The sequence below is a fragment of the Salvelinus alpinus genome, chromosome 11, assembly GCF_045679555.1.
Source record: "Salvelinus alpinus chromosome 11, SLU_Salpinus.1, whole genome shotgun sequence".
In the NCBI taxonomy this organism is placed as follows: Eukaryota; Metazoa; Chordata; class Actinopteri; order Salmoniformes; family Salmonidae; genus Salvelinus; species Salvelinus alpinus.
Window position 1 is genome coordinate 4,706,752 of NC_092096.1, and position 22,371 is coordinate 4,729,122.

General features: G+C 51.5%; 1 protein-coding gene across 2 annotated transcripts in view; it reads right to left on the reverse strand.

The window, feature by feature from the left end:
• The window catches only part of LOC139533497 (receptor-type tyrosine-protein phosphatase O-like), a 100,697-nt gene that overhangs the window by 50,765 nt on the left and 27,561 nt on the right, over positions 1 to 22,371 (reverse strand). For both annotated transcript variants that reach the window (XM_071331572.1, XM_071331573.1), the window contains exons 4-9: positions 20,560 to 20,671; positions 19,673 to 19,836; positions 16,142 to 16,262; positions 14,588 to 14,724; positions 6,395 to 6,533; positions 4,604 to 4,724 (exon numbers count right to left, since the gene is read on the reverse strand). In XM_071331572.1, coding sequence (XP_071187673.1) covers positions 4,604 to 4,724; positions 6,395 to 6,533; positions 14,588 to 14,724; positions 16,142 to 16,262; positions 19,673 to 19,836; positions 20,560 to 20,671 — 794 coding nt within the window. The remainder of the gene's footprint in view (positions 1 to 4,603; positions 4,725 to 6,394; positions 6,534 to 14,587; positions 14,725 to 16,141; positions 16,263 to 19,672; positions 19,837 to 20,559; positions 20,672 to 22,371) is intronic.

A 22,371-nucleotide genomic window follows, 5' to 3' on the forward strand; every position in this document is an offset into this window, starting at 1 on the left:
GGGGGAGAGAGGAGCCAGTGGTCCTGGTAGTCAGGAGGAGAGGAGCCAGTGGTCCTGGTAGTCAGGGGGGAGAGAGGAGCCAGTGGTCCTGGTAGTCAGGGGGGAGAGAGGAGCCAGTGGTCCTGGTAGTCAGGGGGGAGAGGAGCCAGTGGTCCTGGTAGTCAGGGGGGAGAGAGGAGCCAGTGGTCCTGGTAGTCAGGGGGGAGAGGAGCCAGTGGTCATGGTAGTCAGGGGGGGAGAGGAGCCAGTGGTCCTGGTAGTCAGGGGGGGAGAGGAGCCAGTGGTTTTGGTAGTCAGGGGGGAGAGAAGCCAGTGGTCATGGTAGTCAGGGGGGAGAGAGGAGCCAGTGGTCCTGGTAGTCAGGGGGGAGAGGAGCCAGTGGTCCTGGTAGTCAGGGGAGAGAGGAGCCAGTGGTCATGGTAGTCAGGGGAGAGAGGAGCCAGTGGTCATGGTATTCAGGGGGGAGAGGAGCCAGTGGTCCTGGTAGTCAGGGGGGGAGAGGAGCCAGTGGTCCTGGTAGTCAGGGGGGAGAGAAGCCAGTGGTCCTGGTAGTCAGGGGGGAGAGAAGCCAGTGGTCCTGGTAGTCAGGGGGGAGAGAGAAGCCAGTGGTCCTGGTAGTCAGGGGGGAGAGAGAAGCCAGTGGTCCTGGTAGTCAGGGGGGAGAGAGGAGCCAGTGGTCCTGGTAGTCAAGGGGGAGAGAGGAGCCAGTGGTCCTGGTAGTCAGGGGAGAGAGGAGCCAGTGGTCATGGTATTCAGGGGGGAGAGAAGCCAATGGTCCTGGTAGTCAGGGGGGAGAGAGAAGCCAGTGGTCATGGTAGTCAGGGGGGGAGAGAAGCCAGTGGTCCTGGTAGTCAGGGGGGAGAGAGGAGCCAGTGGTCATGGTAGTCAGGGCGGGATAGAAGCCAGTGGTCCTGGTAGTCAGGGGAGAGAGGAGCGAGTGGTCATGGTAGTCAGGGGGGGAGAGGGGCCAGTCATCCTGGTAGTCAGGGGGGAGAGAGGAGCCAGTGGTCTTGGTAGTCAGGGAGGAGAGAGGAGCCAGTGGTCCTGGTAGTCAGGGGAGAGAGGAGCGAGTGGTCATGGTAGTCAGGGGGGAGAGGAGCCAGTCATCCTGGTAGTCAGGGGGGAGAGAGGAGCCAGTGGTCCTGGTAGTCAGGGGGGAGAGGAGCCAGTGGTCATGGTAGTCAGGGGGGAGAGAGGAGCCAGTGGTCATGGTAGTCAGGGGAGAGAGGCGCCAGTGGTCCTGGTAGTCAGGGGGGGAGAGGAGCCAGTGGTCCTGGTAGTCAGGGGGGAGAGAGGAGCCAGTGGTCATGGTAGTCAGGGGAGAGAGGAGCCAGTGGTCATGGTAGTCAGGGGGGAGAGGAGCCAGTGGTCATGGTAGTCAGGGGGAGAGGAGCCAGTGGTCATGGTAGTCAGGGGGGGAGAGGAGCCAGTGGTCCTGGTAGTCAGGGGGGGAGAGGAGCCAGTGGTCATGGTAGTCAGGGGGGGAGAGGAGCCAGTGGTCCTGGTAGTCAGGGGGGGAGAGGAGCCAGTGGTCCTGGTAGTCAGGGGGGAGAGAAGCCAGTGGTCCTGGTAGTCAGGGGGGAGAGAGAAGCCAGTGGTCCTGGTAGTCAGGGGGGAGAGAGAAGCCAGTGGTCCTGGTAGTCAGGGGGGGGGAGAGCAGCCAGTGGTCCTGGTAGTCAGGGGGGAGAGAGAAGCCAGTGGTCCTGGTAGTCAGGGGGGAGAGGAGCCAGTGGTCCTGGTAGTCAGGGGGGGGAGAGGAGCCAGTGGTCCTGGTAGTCAGGGGGGAGAGGAGCCAGTGGTCATGGTAGTCAGGGGGGAGAGAGGAGCCAGTGGTCATGGTAGTCAGGGGGGAGAGGAGCCAGTGGTCATGGTAGTCAGGGGGGAGAGAGGAGCCAGTGGTCCTGGTAGTCAGGGGGGAGAGGAGCCAGTGGTCCTGGTAGTCAGGGGGGAGAGAGGAGCCAGTGGTCATGGTAGTCAGGGGGGAGAGAAGCCAGTGGTCATGGTAGTCAGGGGGGAGAGGAGCCAGTGGTCCTGGTAGTCAGGGGGGAGAGAGGAGCCAGTGGTCCTGGTAGTCAGGGGGGAGAGGAGCCAGTGGTCCTGGTAGTCAGGGGGGAGAGGAGCCAGTGGTCATGGTAGTCAGGGGGAGAGAGGAGCCAGTGGTCCTGGTAGTCAGGGGGAGAGGAGCCAGTGGTCCTGGTAGTCAGGGGGGGGGGGCAGTGGTGATGGTAGTCAGGGGGGGAGAGAGGAGCCAGTGGTCATGGTAGTCAGGGGGGGAGAGAGGAGCCAGTGGTCCTGGTAGTCAGGGGGGAGAGAGGAGCCAGTGGTCCTGGTAGTCAGGGGGGAGAGAGGAGCCAGTGGTCCTGGTAGTCAGGGGGGAGAGGAGCCAGTGGTCCTGGTAGTCAGGGGGGGAGAGAGGAGCCAGTGGTCCTGGTAGTCAGGGGGGAGAGGAGACACTGGTCATGGTAGTCAGGGGGGAGAGAGGAGCCAGTGGTCATGGTAGTCAGGGGGGAGAGAAGCCAGTGGTCATGGTAGTCAGGGGGGAGAGGAGCCAGTGGTCCTGGTAGTCAGGGGGGAGAGAGGAGCCAGTGGTCATGGTAGTCAGGGGGGGAGAGGAGCCAGTGGTCATGGTAGTCAGGGGGGAGAGGAGCCAGTGGTCCTGGTAGTCAGGGGGGAGAGGAGCCAGTGGTCCTGGTAGTCAGGGGGGGAGAGAGGAGCCAGTGGTCCTGGTAGTCAGGGGGGAGAGGAGCCAGTAGTCATGGTAGTCAGGGGGGAGAGGAGCCAGTGGTCATGGTAGTCAGGGGGGAGAGAGGAGCCAGTGGTCCTGGTAGTCAGGGAAGAGAGGAGCCAGTGGTCCTGGTAGTCAGGGGGGAGAGGAGCCAGTGGTCCTGGTAGTCAGGGGGGAGAGGAGCCAGTGGTCATGGTAGTCAGGGGGAGAGAGGAGCCAGTGGTCCTGGTAGTCAGGGGGAGAGGAGCCAGTGGTCCTGGTAGTCAGGGGGGGGGGCAGTGGTGATGGTAGTCAGGGGGGGAGAGAGGAGCCAGTGGTCCTGGTAGTCAGGGGGGAGAGAGGAGCCAGTGGTCCTGGTAGTCAGGGGGGAGAGAGGAGCCAGTGGTCCTGGTAGTCAGGGGGGAGAGGAGCCAGTGGTCCTGGTAGTCAGGGGGGGAGAGAGGAGCCAGTGGTCCTGGTAGTCAGGGGGGAGAGGAGCCAGTGGTCATGGTAGTCAGGGGGGGAGAGAGGAGGAGCCAGTGGTCCTGGTAGTCAGGGGGGAGAGAAGCCAGTGGTCCTGGTAGTCAGGGGGGAGAGAGGAGCCAGTGGTCCTGGTAGTCAGGAGGAGAGGAGCCAGTGGTCCTGGTAGTCAGGGGGGAGAGAGGAGCCAGTGGTCCTGGTAGTCAGGGGGGAGAGAGGAGCCAGTGGTCATGGTAGTCAGGGGGGGAGAGAGGAGCCAGTGGTCCTGGTAGTCAGGGGGGGAGAGAGGAGCCAGTGGTCCTGGTAGTCAGGGGGGAGAGAGGAGCCAGTGGTCCTGGTAGTCAGGGGGGAGAGAGGAGCCAGTGGTCCTGGTAGTCAGGGGGGAGAGGAGCCAGTGGTCCTGGTAGTCAGGGGGGGAGAGAGGAGCCAGTGGTCCTGGTAGTCAGGGGGGAGAGGAGCCAGTGGTCATGGTAGTCAGGGGGGGAGAGGAGCCAGTGGTCCTGGTAGTCAGGGGGGGAGAGGAGCCAGTGGTCCTGGTAGTCAGGGGGAGAGGAGCCAGTGGTCATGGTAGTCAGGGGGGGAGAGGAGCCAGTGGTCCTGGTAGTCAGGGGGGGAGAGGAGCCAGTGGTCATGGTAGTCAGGGGGGGAGAGGAGCCAGTGGTCCTGGTAGTCAGGGGGGAGAGAGGAGCCAGTGGTCCTGGTAGTCAGGGGAGAGAAGCCAGTGGTCCTGGTAGTCAGGGGGGAGAGAGAAGCCAGTGGTCCTGGTAGTCAGGGGGGAGAGAGAAGCCAGTGGTCCTGGTAGTCAGGGGGGGGGGAGCAGCCAGTGGTCCTGGTAGTCAGGGGGGAGAGAGAAGCCAGTGGTCCTGGTAGTCAGGGGGGAGAGGAGCCAGTGGTCCTGGTAGTCAGGGGGGAGAGAGGAGCCAGTGGTCCTGGTAGTCAGGGGGGAGAGGAGCCAGTGGTCATGGTAGTCAGGGGGGAGAGAGGAGCCAGTGGTCCTGGTAGTCAGGGGGGAGAGGAGCCAGTGGTCATGGTAGTCAGGGGGGGAGAGAGGAGCCAGTGGTCCTGGTAGTCAGGGGGGATAGAGGAGCCAGTGGTCCTGGTAGTCAGGGGGGAGAGAGGAGCCAGTGGTCATGGTAGTCAGGGGGGAGAGAGGAGCCAGTGGTCCTGGTAGTCAGGGGGGAGAGGAGCCAGTGGTCCTGGTAGTCAGGGGGGAGAGGAGCCAGTCATCCTGGTAGTCAGGGGGGAGAAAGGAGCCAGGGGGAGAGAGGAGGAGCTAGTGGCTGTACTTGTTCAGCTCTATTTTTCATAATCTTCTGACAGAAATATATTGTGAAATATTATCTGAAAAAAGCCAGAACTGTAGAAAGGTTAGCGTCAGGCTTGTGTGTCCATTATGTGAACAGCTCCCCCATATCTCACCTGGCCATCTGCAGGTGTTTCTTACGCAGCATCAGTAGGAAGAGGACCAGCAGGCTGAGAAGGAGGACACTGAGGACTGCTAGAGCAGAGATGGCAGCTACGCTGGGGTTCATCTCTCTGGCTGGAAGAACAACACAGTACAGATTCTGGATGATACGACAGGCATACACACAGCCTGCAGATACAGCAATGAGGATCTGAAGGTCAGCATTTGAGTCATAGTGGTTGCGAGTGGTCCACTACAGCCAGCTGACGTTGGCCTTCTAGAAAACAGGAACCATATTTTACCACAGGAAAGAGAGAGAGTGTGGCAGGGAACCACTTAGAAACAGACTGGTTCTGTGGTGTAAAACTGTAGAACCGTAGAGGTTTCCCATACCTCTGGTAGACTGGCTGACTGTACCTGTAGTAGATATGTGTATGAAGGCTGACTGTACCTGTAGTAGAGATGTGTATGAAGGCTGGCTGTACCTGTAGTAGAGATGTGTATGAAGGCTGGCTGACTGTACCTGTAGTAGAGATGTGTATGAAGGCTGGCTGACTGTACCTGTAGTAGAGATGTGTATGAAGGCTGGCTGTACCTGTAGTAGAGATGTGTATGAAGGCTGACTGTACCTGTAGTAGAGATGTGTATGAAGGCTGGCTGACTGTACCTGTAGTAGAGATGTGTATGAATGCTGACTGTACCTGTAGTAGAGATGTGTATGAAGGCTGGCTGACTGTACCTGTAGTAGAGATGTGTATGAAGGCTGACTGTACCTGTGGTAGAGATGTGTATGAAGGCTGGCTGACTGTACCTGTAGTAGAGATGTGTATGAAGGCTGACTGTACCTGTAGTAGAGATGTGTATGAAAGCTGGCTGTACCTGTAGTAGAGATGTGTATGAAGGCTGGCTGACTGTACCTGTAGTAGAGATGTGTATGAAGGCTGACTGTACCTGTGGTAGAGATGTGTATGAAGGCTGGCTGACTGTACCTGTAGTAGAGATGTGTATGAAGGCTGACTGTACCTGTAGTAGAGATGTGTATGAAGGCTGACTGTACCTGTAGTAGAGATGTGTATGAAGGCTGACTGTACCTGCAGTAGAGATGTGTATGAAGGCTGGCTGTACCTGTAGTAGAGATGTGTATGAAGGCTGACTGTACCTGTAGTAGAGATGTGTATGAAGGATGGCTGTACCTGTAGTAGAGATGTGTATGAAGGCTGGCTGTAGCTGTAGTAGAGATGTGTATGAAGGCTGGCTGTACCTGTAGTAGAGATGTGTATGAAGGCTGACTGTACCTGTAGTAGAGATGTGTATGAAGGCTGGCTGTACCTGTAGTAGAGATGTGTATGAAGGCTGACTGTACCTGTAGTAGAGATGTGTATGAAGGCTGACTGTACCTGTAGTAGAGATGTGTATGAAGGCTGACTGTACCTGTAGTAGAGATGTGTATGAAGGCTGGCTGTACCTGTAGTAGAGATGTGTATGAAGGCTGGCTGTACCTGTAGTAGAGATGTGTATGAAGGCTGGCTGTACCTGTAGTAGAGATGTGTATGAAGGCTGGCTGTACCTGTAGTAGAGATGTGTATGAAGGCTGGCTGTACCTGTAGTAGAGATGTGTATGAAGGCTGGCTGTACCTGTAGTAGAGATGTGTATGAAGGCTGGCTGTACCTGTAGTAGAGATGTGTATGAAGGCTGGCTGTACCTGTAGTAGAGATGTGTATGAAGGCTGGCTGTACCTGTAGTAGAGATGTGTATGAAGGCTGGCTGTACCTGTAGTAGAGATGTGTATGAAGGCTGGCTGTACCTGTAGTAGAGATGTGTATGAAGGCTGGCTCGCTGGGCGTACTGTAGCTATAACTGATCACACTGCAGTTATAGGAGGAGGAGGGCAGCAGGCTGGACACTGTCACCACATGGGACTGGGCTGTTAGAGGCTCCTGAGCCTGCAGAGAGAACAGAGCACATACTGGAAGGACTGAACACCGTACTGTAGAACAGAGAACATACTGCAAGGACAGAACACTGTACTGTAGAACAGAGAACATACTGCAAGGACAGAACACCGTACTGTAGAACAGAGAGAACAGAGAACATACTGGAAGGACTGAACACCGTACTGTAGAACAGAGAGAACAGAGAACATACTGGAAGGACTGAACACCGTACTGTAGAACAGAGAACATACTGCAAGGACAGAACACCGTACTGTAGAACAGAGAGAACAGAGAACATACTGGAAGGACTGAACACCGTACTGTAGAACAGAGAGAACAGAGAACATACTGGAAGGACAGAACAGCGTACTGTAGAACAGAGAACATACTGCAAGGACAGAACACCGTACTGTAGAACAGAGAACATACTGCAAGGAGAGAACACCGTACTGTAGAACAGAGAACATACTGCAAGGACAGAGCACCGTACTGTAGAACAGAGAACATACTGCAAGGACAGAACACCGTACTGTAGAACAGAGAGAACAGAGAACATACTGGAAGGACAGAACACCGTACTGTAGAACAGAGAACATACTGGAAGGACTGAACACCGTACTGTAGAACAGAGAACATACTGCAAGGACAGAACACCGTACTGTAGAACAGAGAACATACTGCAAGGAGAGAACACCGTACTGTAGAACAGAGAACATACTGCAAGGACAGAACACCGTACTGTAGAACAGAGAGAACAGAGAACATACTGGAAGGACAGAACACCGTACTGTAGAACAGAGAGATCAGAGAACATACTGGAAGGACAGAACACCGTACTGTAGAACAGAGAACATACTGCAAGGACAGAACACCGTACTGTAGAACAGAGAACATACTGCAAGGAGAGAACACCGTACTGTAGAACAGAGAACATACTGCAAGGACAGAACACCGTACTGTAGAACAGAGAGAACAGAGAACATACTGGAAGGACAGAACACCGTACTGTAGAACAGAGAACATACTGCAAGGACAGAACACTGTACTGTAGAACAGAGAACATACTGGAAGGACAGAACACCGTACTGTAGAACAGAGAACATACTGGAAGGACTGAACACCGTACTGTAGAACAGAGAACATACTGCAAGGACAGAACACCGTACTGTAGAACAGAGAACATACTGCAAGGACAGAACACCGTACTGTAGAACAGAGAACAGAGAACATACTGGAAGGACTGAACACCGTACTGTAGAACAGAGAACATACTGCAAGGACAGAACACCGTACTGTAGAACAGAGAACATACTGCAAGGACAGAACACCGTACTGTAGAACAGAGAACATACTGCAAGGAGAGAACACCGTACTGTAGAACAGAGAACATACTGCAAGGACAGAACACCGTACTGTAGAAAAGAGAGAACAGAGAACATACTGGAAGGAGAACACCGTACTGTAGAACAGAGAGAACAGAGAACATACTGGAAGGAGAACACCGTACTGTAGAACAGAGAACATACTGGAAGGACAGAACACCGTACTGTAGAACAGAGAACATACTGGAAGGAGAACACCGTACTGTAGAACAGAGAACATACTGGAAGGAGAACACCGTACTGTAGAACAGAGAACATACTGGAAGGAGAACACCGTACTGTAGAACAGAGAACATACTGGAAGGACAGAACACCGTACTGTAGAACAGAGAACATACTGGAAGGAGAACACCGTACTGTAGAACAGAGAACATACTGGAAGGACAGAACACCGTACTGTAGAACAGAGAAGATACTGGAAGGAGAACACCGTACTGTAGAACAGAGAACATACTGGAAGGACAGAACACCGTACTGTAGAACAGAGAACATACTGGAAGGAGAACACCATACTGTACAATGTTTCCAGTTCACTAGCACCAGCTTCAGAACAGGAATGTACTACAGTACATAGGGAACAGGGTACCATTATAGATGATAGCAGTGTACTACAGTACATAGGGAATAGGGTACGATTATAGATGATAGCAGTGTACTACAGTACATAGGGAACAGGGTACTATTATAGAGGATAGCAGTGTACTACAGTACATAGGGAATAGGGTACCATTATAGAGGATAGCAGTGTACTACAGTACATAGGGAACAGGGTACCATTATAGAGGATAGCAGTGTACTACAGTACATAGGGAATAGGGTACCATTATAGATGATAGCAGTGTACTACAGTACATAGGGAACAGGGTACCATTATAGAGGATAGCAGTGTACTACAGTACATAGGGAATAGGGTACCATTATAGATGATAGCAGTGTACTACAGTACATAGGGAATAGGGTACCATTATAGAGGATATCAGTGTACTACAGTACATAGGGAATAGGGTACCATTATAGAGGATAGCAGTGGACTACAGTACATAGGGAACAGGGTACCATTATAGAGGATAGCAGTGTACTACAGTACATAGGGAATAGGGTACCATTATAGATGATAGCAGTGTACTACAGTACATAGGGAACAGGGTACCATTATAGAGGATAGCAGTGTACTACAGTACATAGGGAATAGGGTACCATTATAGATGATAGCAGTGTACTACAGTACATAGGGAATAGGGTACCATTATAGAGGATAGCAGTGTACTACAGTACATAGGGAATAGGGTACCATTATAGAGGATAGCAGTGTACTACAGTACATAGGGAACAGGGTACCATTATAGAGGATAGCAGTGTACTACAGTACATAGGGAACAGGGTACCATTATAGATGATAGCAGTGTACTACAGTACATAGGGAACAGGGTACCATTATAGATGATAGCAGTGTACTACAGTACATAGGGAATAGGGTACCATTATAGATGATAGCAGTGGACTACAGTACATAGGGAACAGGGTACCATTATAGAGGATAGCAGTGTACTACAGTACATAGGGAATAGGGTACCATTATAGATGATAGCAGTGTACTACAGTACATAGGGAACAGGGTACCATTATAGAGGATAGCAGTGTACTACAGTACATAGGGAATAGGGTACCATTATAGATGATAGCAGTGTACTACAGTACATAGGGAATAGGGTACCATTATAGATGATAGCAGTGGACTACAGTACATAGGGAACAGGGTACCATTATAGATGATAGCAGTGTACTACAGTACATAGGGAATAGGGTACCATTATAGATGATAGCAGTGTACTACAGTACATAGGGAACAGGGTACCATTATAGATGATAGCAGTGTACTACAGTACATAGGGAACAGGGTACCATTATAGAGGTTAGCAGTGTACTACAGTACATAGGGAATAGGGTACCATTATAGAGGATAGCAGTGTACTACAGTACATAGGGAATAGGGTACCATTATAGAGGATAGCAGTGTACTACAGTACATAGGGAATAGGGTACCATCATAGAGGATAGCAGTGTACTACAGTACATAGGGAACAGGATACCATTATAGATGACAGCAGTGTACTACAGTACATAGGGAATAGGGTACCATTATAGATGACAGCAGTGGACTACAGTACATAGGGAATAGGGTACCATCATAGAGGATAGCAGTGTACTACAGTACATAGGGAACAGGGTACCATTATAGATGATAGCAGTGTACTACAGTACATAGGGAATAGGGTACCATTATAGATGACAGCAGTGTACTACAGTACATAGGGAACAGGGTACCATTATAGAGGATAGCAGTGTACTACAGTACATAGGGAATAGGGTACCATTATAGATGATAGCAGTGTACTATAGAGGATAGCAGTGTACTACAGTACATAGGGAACAGGGTACCATTATAGATGACAGCAGTGTACTACAGTACATAGGGAATAGGGTACCATTATAGAGGATAGCAGTGTACTACAGTACATAGGGAACAGGGTACCATTATAGAGGATAGCAGTGTACTACAGTACATAGGGAATAGGGTACCATTATAGATGATAGCAGTGTACTACAGTACATAGGGAATAGGGTACCATTATAGAGGATAGCAGTGTACTACAGTACATAGGGAACAGGGTACCATTATAGAGGATAGCAGTGGACTACAGTACATAGGGAACAGGGTACCATTATAGAGGATAGCAGTGTACTACAGTACATAGGGTACCATTATAGAGGATAGCAGTGGACTACAGTACATAGGGAATAGGGTACCATTATAGAGGATAGCAGTGGACTACAGTACATAGGGAACAGGGTACCATTATAGAGGATAGCAGTGGACTACAGTACATAGGGAACAGGGTACCATTATAGAGGATAGCAGTGGACTACAGTACATAGGGAACAGGGTACCATTATAGATGATAGCAGTGTACTACAGTACATATGGAATAGGGTACCATTATATATGATAGCAGTGTACTACAGTACATAGGGAATAGGGTACCATTATAGAGGATAGCAGTGTACTACAGTACATAGGGAATAGGGTACCATTATAGATGATAGCAGTGTACTACAGTACATAGAGAACAGGGTACCATTATAGAGGATAGCAGTGTACTACAGTACATAGGGAATAGGGTACCATTATAGAGGATAGCATTGTACTACAGTACATAGGGAATAGGGTACCATTATAGAGGATAGCAGTGGACTACAGTACATAGGGAATAGGGTACCATTATAGATGATAGCAGTGTACTACAGTACATAGGGTACCATTATAGAGGATAGCAGTGTACTACAGTACATAGGGAACAGGGTACCATTATAGAGGATAGCAGTGGACTACAGTACATAGGGAACAGGGTACCATTATAGATGATAGCAGTGTACTACAGTACATAGGGAATAGGGTACCATTATAGATGATAGCAGTGTACTACAGTACATAGGGAACAGGGTACCATTATAGAGGATAGCAGTGTACTACAGTACATAGGGTACCATTATAGAGGATAGCAGTGGACTACAGTACATAGGGAATAGGGTACCATTATAGATGATAGCAGTGTACTACAGTACATAGGGAACAGGGTACCATTATAGATGATAGCAGTGTACTACAGTACATAGGGAATAGGGTACCATTATAGATGATAGCAGTGTACTACAGTACATAGGGAACAGGGTACCATTATAGAGGATAGCAGTGTACTACAGTACATAGGGAATAGGGTACCATTATAGATGATAGCAGTGTACTACAGTACATAGGGAACAGGGTACCATTATAGAGGATAGCAGTGTACTACAGTACATAGGGAATAGGGTACCATTATAGATGATAGCAGTGTACTACAGTACATAGGGAATAGAGTACCATTATAGAGGATAGCAGTGTACTACAGTACATAGGGAATAGGGTACCATTATAGATGATAGCAGTGTACTACAGTACATAGGGAATAGGGTACCATTATAGATGATAGCAGTGTACTACAGTACATAGGGAATAGGGTACCATCATAGAGGATAGCAGTGTACTACAGTACATAGGGAACAGGGTACCATTATAGAGGATAGCAGTGTACTACAGTACATAGGGAATAGGGTACCATTATAGATGACAGCAGTGTACTACAGTACATAGGGAACAGGGTACCATTATAGAGGATAGCAGTGTACTACAGTACATAGGGAATAGGGTACCATTATAGATGATAGCAGTGTACTATAGAGGATAGCAGTGTACTACAGTACATAGGGAACAGGGTACCATTATAGAGGATAGCAGTGTACTACAGTACATAGGGAACAGGGTACCATTATAGAGGATAGCAGTGTACTACAGTACATAGGGAATAGGGTACCATTATAGATGATAGCAGTGTACTATAGAGGATAGCAGTGTACTACAGTACATAGGGAACAGGGTACCATTATAGAGGATAGCAGTGTACTACAGTACATAGGGAATAGGGTACCATTATAGAGGATAGCAGTGTACTACAGTACATAGGGAACAGGGTACCATTATAGATGACAGCAGTGTACTACAGTACATAGGGAACAGGGTACCATTATAGATGATAGCAGTGTACTACAGTACATAGGGTACCATTATAGAGGATAGCAGTGTACTACAGTACATAGGGAACAGGGTACCATTATAGATGATAGCAGTGTACTACAGTACATAGGGTACCATTATAGAGGATAGCAGTGGACTACAGTACATAGGGAATAGGGTACCATTATAGAGGATAGCAGTGGACTACAGTACATAGGGAACAGGGTACCATTATAGAGGATAGCAGTGTACTACAGTACATAGGGTACCATTATAGAGGATAGCAGTGGACTACAGTACATAGGGAATAGGGTACCATTATAGAGGATAGCAGTGGACTACAGTACATAGGGAACAGGGTACCATTATAGAGGATAGCAGTGGACTACAGTACATAGGGAACAGGGTACCATTATAGAGGATAGCAGTGGACTACAGTACATAGGGAACAGGGTACCATTATAGATGATAGCAGTGTACTACAGTACATATGGAATAGGGTACCATTATAGATGATAGCAGTGTACTACAGTACATAGGGAATAGGGTACCATTATAGAGGATAGCAGTGTACTACAGTACATAGGGAATAGGGTACCATTATAGATGATAGCAGTGTACTACAGTACATAGAGAACAGGGTACAATTATAGAGGATAGCAGTGTACTACAGTACATAGGGAATAGGGTACCATTATAGAGGATAGCATTGTACTACAGTACATAGGGAATAGGGTACCATTATAGAGGATAGCAGTGGACTACAGTACATAGGGAATAGGGTACCATTATAGATGATAGCAGTGTACTACAGTACATAGGGTACCATTATAGAGGATAGCAGTGTACTACAGTACATAGGGAACAGGGTACCATTATAGAGGATAGCAGTGGACTACAGTACATAGGGAACAGGGTACCATTATAGATGACAGCAGTGTACTACAGTACATAGGGAACAGGGTACCATTATAGATGATAGCAGTGTACTACAGTACATAGGGAATAGGGTACCATTATAGATGATAGCAGTGTACTACAGTACATAGGGAACAGGGTACCATTATAGAGGATAGCAGTGTACTACAGTACATAGGGTACCATTATAGAGGATAGCAGTGGACTACAGTACATAGGGAATAGAATACCATTATAGATGATAGCAGTGTACTACAGTACATAGGGAATAGGGTACCATTATAGATGATAGCAGTGTACTACAGTACATAGGGAACAGGGTACCATTATAGATGATAGCAGTGTACTACAGTACATAGGGAATAGGGTACCATTATAGATGATAGCAGTGTACTACAATACATAGGGAACAGGGTACCATTATAGAGGATAGCAGTGTACTACAGTACATAGGGAATAGGGTACCATTATAGATGATAGCAGTGTACTACAGTACATAGGGAACAGGGTACCATTATAGAGGATAGCAGTGTACTACAGTACATAGGGAATAGGGTACCATTATAGATGATAGCAGTGTACTACAGTACATAGGGAATAGAGTACCATTATAGAGGATAGCAGTGTACTACAGTACATAGGGAATAGGGTACCATTATAGATGATAGCAGTGTACTACAGTACATAGGGAATAGGGTACCATTATAGATGATAGCAGTGTACTACAGTACATAGGGAATAGGGTACCATTATAGAGGATAGCAGTGTACTACAGTACATAGGGAATAGGGTACCATTATAGATGATAGCAGTGTACTACAGTACATAGGGAATAGAGTACCATTATAGAGGATAGCAGTGTACTACAGTACATAGGGAATAGAGTACCATTATAGAGGATAGCAGTGTACTACAGTACATAGGGAATAGGGTACCATTATAGATGATAGCAGTGTACTACAGTACATAGGGAATAGGGTACCATTATAGATGATAGCAGTGTACTACAGTACATAGGGAATAGAGTACCATTATAGATGATAGCAGTGTACTACAGTACATAGGGAACAGGGTACCATTATAGATGATAGCAGTGTACTACAGTACATAGGGAACAGGGTACCATTACAGTCTGGCAGAGCATCTCTTACCTTGAGTTCCTTGTTGATGGTCTTGGTGGGTTTACAGAGCACCTGGTAGAAGTCAACCACTCCCTCCTCGCTCCAGAGCAGAGTCACCGAGGAGTGGGTGGCGTTCACCGCGTACAGAGACCGCGGAGGGGCTGGCTCTGTCACAAACACAACAGGACAAACGCAGGGGTCAACATCCACAGACTCAGGTAGACTGTAGCTCTGCAGTCGTCCCAGACTGTCTTGTCTCCTGTTAGACTGAACTACTGAGGTGGATGACTGTCTTGTCTCCTGTTAGACTGAACTACTGAGGTGGACTGTAGCTCTGCAGTCGTCCCAGACTGTCTTGTCTCCTGTTAGACTGAACTACTGAGGTGGATGACTGTCTTGTCTCCTGTTAGACTGAACTACTGAGGTGGACTGTAGCTCTGCAGTCGTCCCAGACTGTCTTGTCTCCTGTTAGACTGAACTACTGAGGTGGACTGTAGCTCTCCAGTCGTCCCAGACTGTCTTGTCTCCTGTTAGACTGAACTACTGAGGTGGACTGTAGCTCTGCAGTCGTCCCAGACTGTCTTGTCTCCTGTTAGACTGAACTACTGAGGTGGATGACTGTCTTGTCTCCTGTTAGACTGAACTACTGAGGTGGACTGTAGCTCTGCAGTCGTCCCAGACTGTCTTGTCTCCTGTTAGACTGAACTACTGAGGTGGATGACTGTCTTGTCTCCTGTTAGACTGAACTACTGAGGTGGACTGTAGCTCTCCAGTCGTCCCAGACCGTCTTGTCTCCTGTTGGACTGAACTACTGAGGTGGACTGTAGCTCTCCAGTCGTCCCAGACTGTCTTGTCTCCTGTTAGACTGAACTACTGAGGTGGACTGTAGCTCTGCAGTCGTCCCAGACTGTCTTGTCTCCTGTTAGACTGAACTACTGAGGTGGATGACTGTCTTGTCTCCTGTTAGACTGAACTACTGAGGTGGACTGTAGCTCTCCAGTCGTCCCAGACCGTCTTGTCTCCTGTTGGACTGAACTACTGAGGTGGTGTGGAAACGAAGGCTGTGTCCCTGACTGTCTTGTCTCCTGTTGGACTGAACTACTGAGGTGGATGACCGTCTTGTCTCCTGTTGGACTGAACTACTGAGGTGGTGTGGAAACGAAGGCTGTGTCACAACACCAGGTTCACTTCCTCAAACCAGCGCTGTTATGAAGCTGCTACTGGGACTTTCCTCCAAACATCCAGTAAACTGGTTTCTCAGAGGAGCTGAGAGTCCGTTCGCCTCCGTTTGGTCTAAACATTGAACACAGATGTCAAAGTGAGAAGTGATGACATGCGGGAAGCTGGATTGGGTTTAACCAGCCTCCTCCAATCATCTGGCTACAAACATCCCTCTTTACTGTCATTCTGCCTCTGTTTCCCTACAACCTCGTGTTGCTGCTCTGAGGCAAGATGTCACAGAGACCCCCCTGGTGTGTGTGTGTGTGTGTGTGTGTGTGTGTGTGTGTGTGTGTGTGTGTGTGTGTGTGTGTGTGTGTGTGTGTGTGTGTGTGTGTGTGTGTGTGTGTGTGTGTGTGCGCGTACCCAGTTTAATGATGTTGGGGACAGAGGAGTTGCGTTTGCCTTCGGTACAGGCTGATACGGTCAGGTTATAAATGTCTCCCGGAGGCAGAGCCAGACTAGCACCCATCACATTACGGGTGACCTGCAGGGAGAACAGAGATAAAACACTACAGACACCCATCACATTACGGGTGACCTGCAGGGAGAACAGAGATAAAACACCAATCACATTACGGGTGACCTGCAGGGAGAACAGAGATAAAACACCAATCACATTACGGGTGACCTGCAGGGAGAACAGAGATAAAACACTACAGACACCCATCACATTACGGGTGACCTGCAGGGAGAACAGGGATAAAACACTACAGACACCCATCACATTACGGGTGACCTGCAGGGAGAACAGAGATACAACACTACAGGTGTGGAGGTCTGGAGGTGTGGAGGTCTGGAGGTGTGGAGGTCTGGAGGTGTGGAGGTCTGGAGGTCTATAGGTCTGGAGGTGTGGAGGTGTGGAGGTCTGGAGGTGTGTAGGTCTGGAGGTGTGGAGGTGTGGAGGTCTGGAGGTGTGTAGGTCAGGAGGTCAGGAGGTGTGGAGGTCTGTAGGTCTGGAGTTGTGGAGGTGTGGAGGTCTGGAGGTTTGGAGGTGTGGAGGTCAGGAGGTCAGGAGGTGTGGAGGTCAGGAGGTGTGGAGGTCTGGAGGTGTGTAGGTCAGGAGGTCAGGAGGTGTGGAGGTCAGGAGGTGTGGAGGTCAGGAGGTGTGGAGGTCTGTAGGTCTGGAGTTGTGGAGGTCTGGAGGTGTGGAGGTCTGGAGGTGTGGAGGTGTGGAGGTCTGGAGGTGTGGAGGTCTGGAGGTGTGGAGGTCTGGAGGTGTGGAAGTGTGGAGGTCTGGAGGTGTGGAGGTGTGGAGGTCAGGAGGTGTGTAGGTCTGGAGGTGTGGAGGTGTGGAGGTGTGGAGGTCTGGAGGTGTGGAGGTCTGGAGGTGTGGAGGTCTATAGGTCTGGAGGTGTGGAGGTGTGGAGGTCTATAGGTCTGGAGGTCTGGAGGTGTGGAGGTCTGGAGGTGTGGAGGTGTGGAGGTCTATAGGTCTGGAGGTGTGGAGGTGTGGAGGTCTGGAGGTGTGTAGGTCAGGAGGTCAGGAGGTGTGGAGGTCTGTAGGTCTGGAGTTGTGGAGGTGTGGAGGTCTGGAGGTTTGGAGGTGTGGAGGTCAGGAGTTCAGGAGGTGTGGAGGTCAGGAGGTGTGGAGGTCTGGAGGTGTGTAGGTCAGGAGGTCAGGAGGTGTGGAGGTCAGGAGGTGTGGAGGTCTGTAGGTCTGGAGTTGTGGAGGTCTGGAGGTGTGGAGGTCTGGAGGTGTGTAGGTGTGGAGGTGTGGAGGTCTGGAGGTCTGGAGGTGTGGAGGTCTGGAGGTGTGGAAGTGTGGAGGTCTGGAGGTGTGGAGGTGTGGAGGTCAGGAGGTGTGTAGGTCTGGAGGTGTGGAGGTGTGGAGGTGTGGAGGTCTGGAGGTGTGGAGGTCTGGAGGTGTGGAGGTCTGGAGGTGTGGAGGTCTATAGGTCTGGAGGTGTGGAGGTCTGGAGGTGAGGAGGTGTGGAGGTCTGGAGGTGTGGAGGTCTGGAGGTGTGGAGGTCTATAGGTCTGGAGGTGAGGAGGTCTGGAGGTCAGGAGGTGTGGAGGTCTGGAGGTCTATAGGTCTGGAGGTCTATAGGTCTGGAGGTGTGGAGGTCTGGAGGTGAGGAGGTGTGGAGGTCTGGAGGTGTGGAGGTCTGGAGGTGTGGAGGTCTATAGGTCTGGAGGTGAGGAGGTGTGGAGGTCTGGAGGTGTGGAGGTCTGGAGGTGTGGAGGTCTATAGGTCTGGAGGTGAGGAGGTCTGGAGGTCAGGAGGTGTGGAGGTGTGGAGGTCTATAGGTCTGGAGGTGTGGAGGTGTGGAGGTCTATAGGTCTGGAGGTGTGGAGGTCTGGAGGTGTGGAGGTCTATAGGTCTGGAGGTGTGGAGGTGTGGAGGTCTGGAGGTGTGGAGGTGTGGAGGTCTGGAGGTGTGGAGGTCTGGAGGTGTGGAGGTCTGGAGGTGTGTAGGTCAGGAGGTCAGGAGGTGTGGAGGTCTGTAGGTCTGGAGTTGTGGAGGTGTGGAGGTCTGGAGGTTTGGAGGTGTGGAGGTCAGGAGGTCAGGAGGTGTGGAGGTCAGGAGGTGTGGAGGTCTGGAGGTGTGTAGGTCAGGAGGTCAGGAGGTGTGGAGGTCAGGAGGTGTGGAGGTCTGTAGGTCTGGAGTTGTGGAGGTGTGTAGGTGTGGAGGTGTGGAGGTCTGGAGGTGTGGAGGTCTGGAGGTGTGGAGGTCTGGAGGTGTGGAAGTGTGGAGGTCTGGAGGTGTGGAGGTGTGGAGGTCAGGAGGTGTGTAGGTCTGGAGGTGTGGAGGTGTGGAGGTGTGGAGGTGTGGAGGTGTGGAGGTCTGGAGGTGTGGAGGTCAGGAGGTGTGGAGGTCTATAGGTCTGGAGGTGTGGAGGTCTGGAGGTGTGGAGGTCTGGAGGTGTGGAGGTCTGGAGGTCAGGAGGTGTGGAGGTCTGGAGGTGTGTAGGTCAGGAGGTCAGGAGGTGTGGAGGTCTGTAGGTCTGGAGTTGTGGAGGTGTGGAGGTCTGGAGGTTTGGAGGTGTGGAGGTCAGGAGGTCAGGAGGTGTGGAGGTCAGGAGGTGTGGAGGTCTGGAGGTGTGTAGGTCAGGAGGTCAGGAGGTGTGGAGGTCAGGAGGTGTGGAGGTCTGTAGGTCTGGAGTTGTGGAGGTGTGTAGGTGTGGAGGTGTGGAGGTCTGGAGGTGTGGAGGTCTGGAGGTGTGGAGGTCTGGAGGTGTGGAAGTGTGGAGGTCTGGAGGTGTGGAGGTGTGGAGGTCAGGAGGTGTGTAGGTCTGGAGGTGTGGAGGTGTGGAGGTGTGGAGGTGTGGAGGTGTGGAGGTCTGGAGGTGTGGAGGTCAGGAGGTGTGGAGGTCTATAGGTCTGGAGGTGTGGAGGTCTGGAGGTGTGGAGGTCTGGAGGTCAGGAGGTGAGGAGGTCTGGAGGTCAGGAGGTGTGGAGGTCTGGAGGTGTGGAGGTGTGGAGGTCTGGAGGTCTGGAGGTGTGGAGGTCTGGAGGTGTGGAGGTGTGGAGGTCTGGAGGTGTGGAGGTCTATAGGTCTGGAGGTGAGGAGGTCTGGAGGTCAGGAGGTGTGGAGGTCTGGAGGTGTGGAGGTGTGGAGGTCTGGAGGTCTGGAGGTGTGGAGGTGTGTAGATCTGGAGGTGTGGAGGTCTGGAGGTGTGGAGGTCTGGAGGTGTGGAGGTGTGGAGGTCTGGAGGTCTGGAGGTGTGGAGGTGTGTAGATCTGGAGGTGTGGAGGTCTGGAGGTGTGGAGGTCTGGAGGTCAGGAGGTGTGGAGGTCTGGAGGTCAGGAGGTGTGGAGGTCTGGAGGTGTGGAGGTGTGGAGGTCTGGAGGTCTGGAGGTGTGGAGGTCTGGAGATCAGGAGGTGTGGAGGTCTGGAGGTGAGGAGGTGTGTAGGTGTGTAGGTCTGGAGGTGTGGAGGTGTCAGTGACTCACATCAGTGGAGTACGTCCTCTTGGATCCCTTCTTGCCGTGAGCTGTGACCTGCCAGTGCAGCATCCTGCTGTGGGACATGTCTATGAAGAGCTCACCGTAGGTCCAGCGCACGTACAGAGTCCCATGGCTGTAGTCTACTGACGAGATGTGGGGGGCCTCAGGAGCTGGGGCAGAGCAGGAGGACGTGAGGATGTGTGTGTGGTGTGTGTGTTGCCATGGGGTGTGTGTGTTGCCATGGGGTGTGTGTGGTGCCATGGGGTGTGTGTGTGGTGTGTGTGGTGCTATGTGGTGTGTGTGTGTTGCCATGGGGTGTGTGTGTTGCCATGGGGTGTGTGTGTTGCCATGGGGTGTGTGTGTTGCCATGGGGTGTGTATGTTGCCATGGGGTGTGTGTGTTGCCATGGGGTGTGTGTGTGGTGTGTGTGGTGTGTGTGGTGCTATGTGGTGCTATGTGTGTTGCCATGGGGTGTGTGTGTTGCCATGGGGTGTGTGTGTTGCCATGGGGTGTCTGTGTTGCCATGGGGTGTGTGTGGTGCCATGGGGTGTGTGTGTGTTGCCATGGGGTGTGTGTGTTGCCATGGGGTGTGTGTATGTGTTGCCATGGGGTGTGTGTGTGTGTGTGTGTTTTGCCATGGGGTGTGTGTGTGTGTTGCCATGGGGTGTGTGTGTGTGTTGCCATGGGGTGTGTGTGTGTTGCCATGTGGTGTGTGTGTGGTGCCATGGGGTGTGTGTGGTATCAGGGGTGTGTGTGTGTTGCCATGGGGTGTGTGTGTGGTGCCATGGGGTGTGTGTGTGTGTGTGTGGTGCCATGGGGGGTGTGTGTGTTGCCATGGGGTGTGTGTGTGGTGCCATGGGGTGTGTGTGTAGTGTGTGTGTGTGGTGTGGTACCTGTAACAAAGCTAACAGTAGAGCTGTCACAGCAGCTGAGAGGGGGATCGCCCCACGTCACCATGGTGACACGGAAGTTGTAGTACCAGGCCGGCAACAGATCTGTCACTCTCTGGAGGAGGGAGAGGAGGAGAGAGGGAGAGGAGGATAGATGTAGAGGAGGAGAGCGGGATAGAAGGAGAGAGGTAGAGGAAGAGGAGGAGAGAGGGAGAGACGGAGAGGAGGAGAGAGGTAGAGGATGAGAGGCAGATGAAGAGGAGGAGAGAGAGAGAGGAAGATGAAGAGGAGGAGAGAGAGAGAGGAGGAGAGAGGTAGAGGAGGAGAGAGAGAGGAGGAGAGAGGGAGAGGAGAGAGGTAGATGAAGAGGAGGAGAGAGAGAGAGGAGGAGAGAGGGAGAGAAGGAGAGAGGAGGAGAGAGGGAGAGGAGGAGAGAGGTAGATGAAGAGGAGGAGAGAGGGAGATAAGGAGAGAGGTAGAGGAAGAGGAGGTGAGAGGGAGAGAGGGAGAGACGGAGAGGAGGATAGAGGGAGAGAGGGAGAGGGAGAGGAGGAGAGAGAGAGAGGAGGAGAGAGGAGGAGAGATGTAGAGGAGGAGAGAGGGAGAGGAGGAGAGAGGAGGAGAGAGGGAGAGGAGGAGAGAGGTAGATGAAGAGGAGGAGAGAGGGAGATAAGGAGAGAGGTAGAGGAAGAGGAGGTGAGAGGGAGAGAGGGAGAGACGGAGAGGAGGATAGAGGGAGAGAGGGAGAGGGAGAGGAGGAGAGAGAGAGAGGAGGAGAGAGGAGGAGAGATGTAGAGGAGGAGAGAGGGAGAGGAGGAGAGAGGGAGAGGAGGAGAGAGGTAGATGAAGAGGAGGAGAGAGAGAGAGGAGGAGAGAGAGGAGGAGAGAGGGAGAGGAGGAGAGAGGGAGAGAGAGAGAGGGAGAGGGAGAGGAGGAGAGGAGAGAGGGAGAGGAGAAGAGAGGTAGAGGAGAGAGGGAGAGTAGGAGAAAAGGAGAGGAGAGAGGGAGAGAGGGAAGGGAGGGGAGAGGAGGAGAAGAGGGAGAGGAGGGGGGAGAGGGAGAGGAGAAGAGAAGAGGGGGAGAGGAGAAGAGAGGGAGATGAGGAGTGGAGGAGAGAGGGAGAGGGAGAGGAGAAGAGAGGGAGAGGAGAGGAGGAGTGGAGGAAAGAGGGATAGGAGGAGAGAGGGAGAGGAGAGGAGGAGAGGAGGAGAGAGGGAGAGGAGGAGCAAGGGAGAGGAGAAGAGAGGGAGAGGAGGAGCGCGGGAGAGGGGGAGAGGTGGAGAGAGGGGGGTTAGTGATGCTCTACCCTCAGCAGGGTCAGTAGTTCTCCTTTTTCAGGGGAAAAGGGGGAGCCTGTGACGTGACTTCCACGTTTGGACGTGAGCCTCGCTGTTTCCAGTCCCCTGTGAAACAAACAGCTGATGACTACAGATGCTGCCTGTCTTTCTTCCACAGGAAGTTCTCGCCACAAAGTCCACATACCACTTTATTTGGTGTCAACTTCGTAGGATATTCCATTATCACTAGATAACACTCGCTAACATCTGGCTAGCAGCTAGCTAGGACACATGCTAATGTACTCTCTGAAGTGGTTTATATTAACAAGACCACAGCTAGCTAGGACACATGCTAGTGTACTCTCTGAAGTGGTTTTAACAAGACCACAGCTAGCTAGGACACATGCTAATGTACTCTCTGAAGTGGTTTATACTAACAAGACCACAGCTAGCTAGGACACATGCTAATGTACTCTCTGAAGTGGTTTATACTAACAAGACCACAGCTAGCTAGGACACATGCTAATGTACTCTCTGA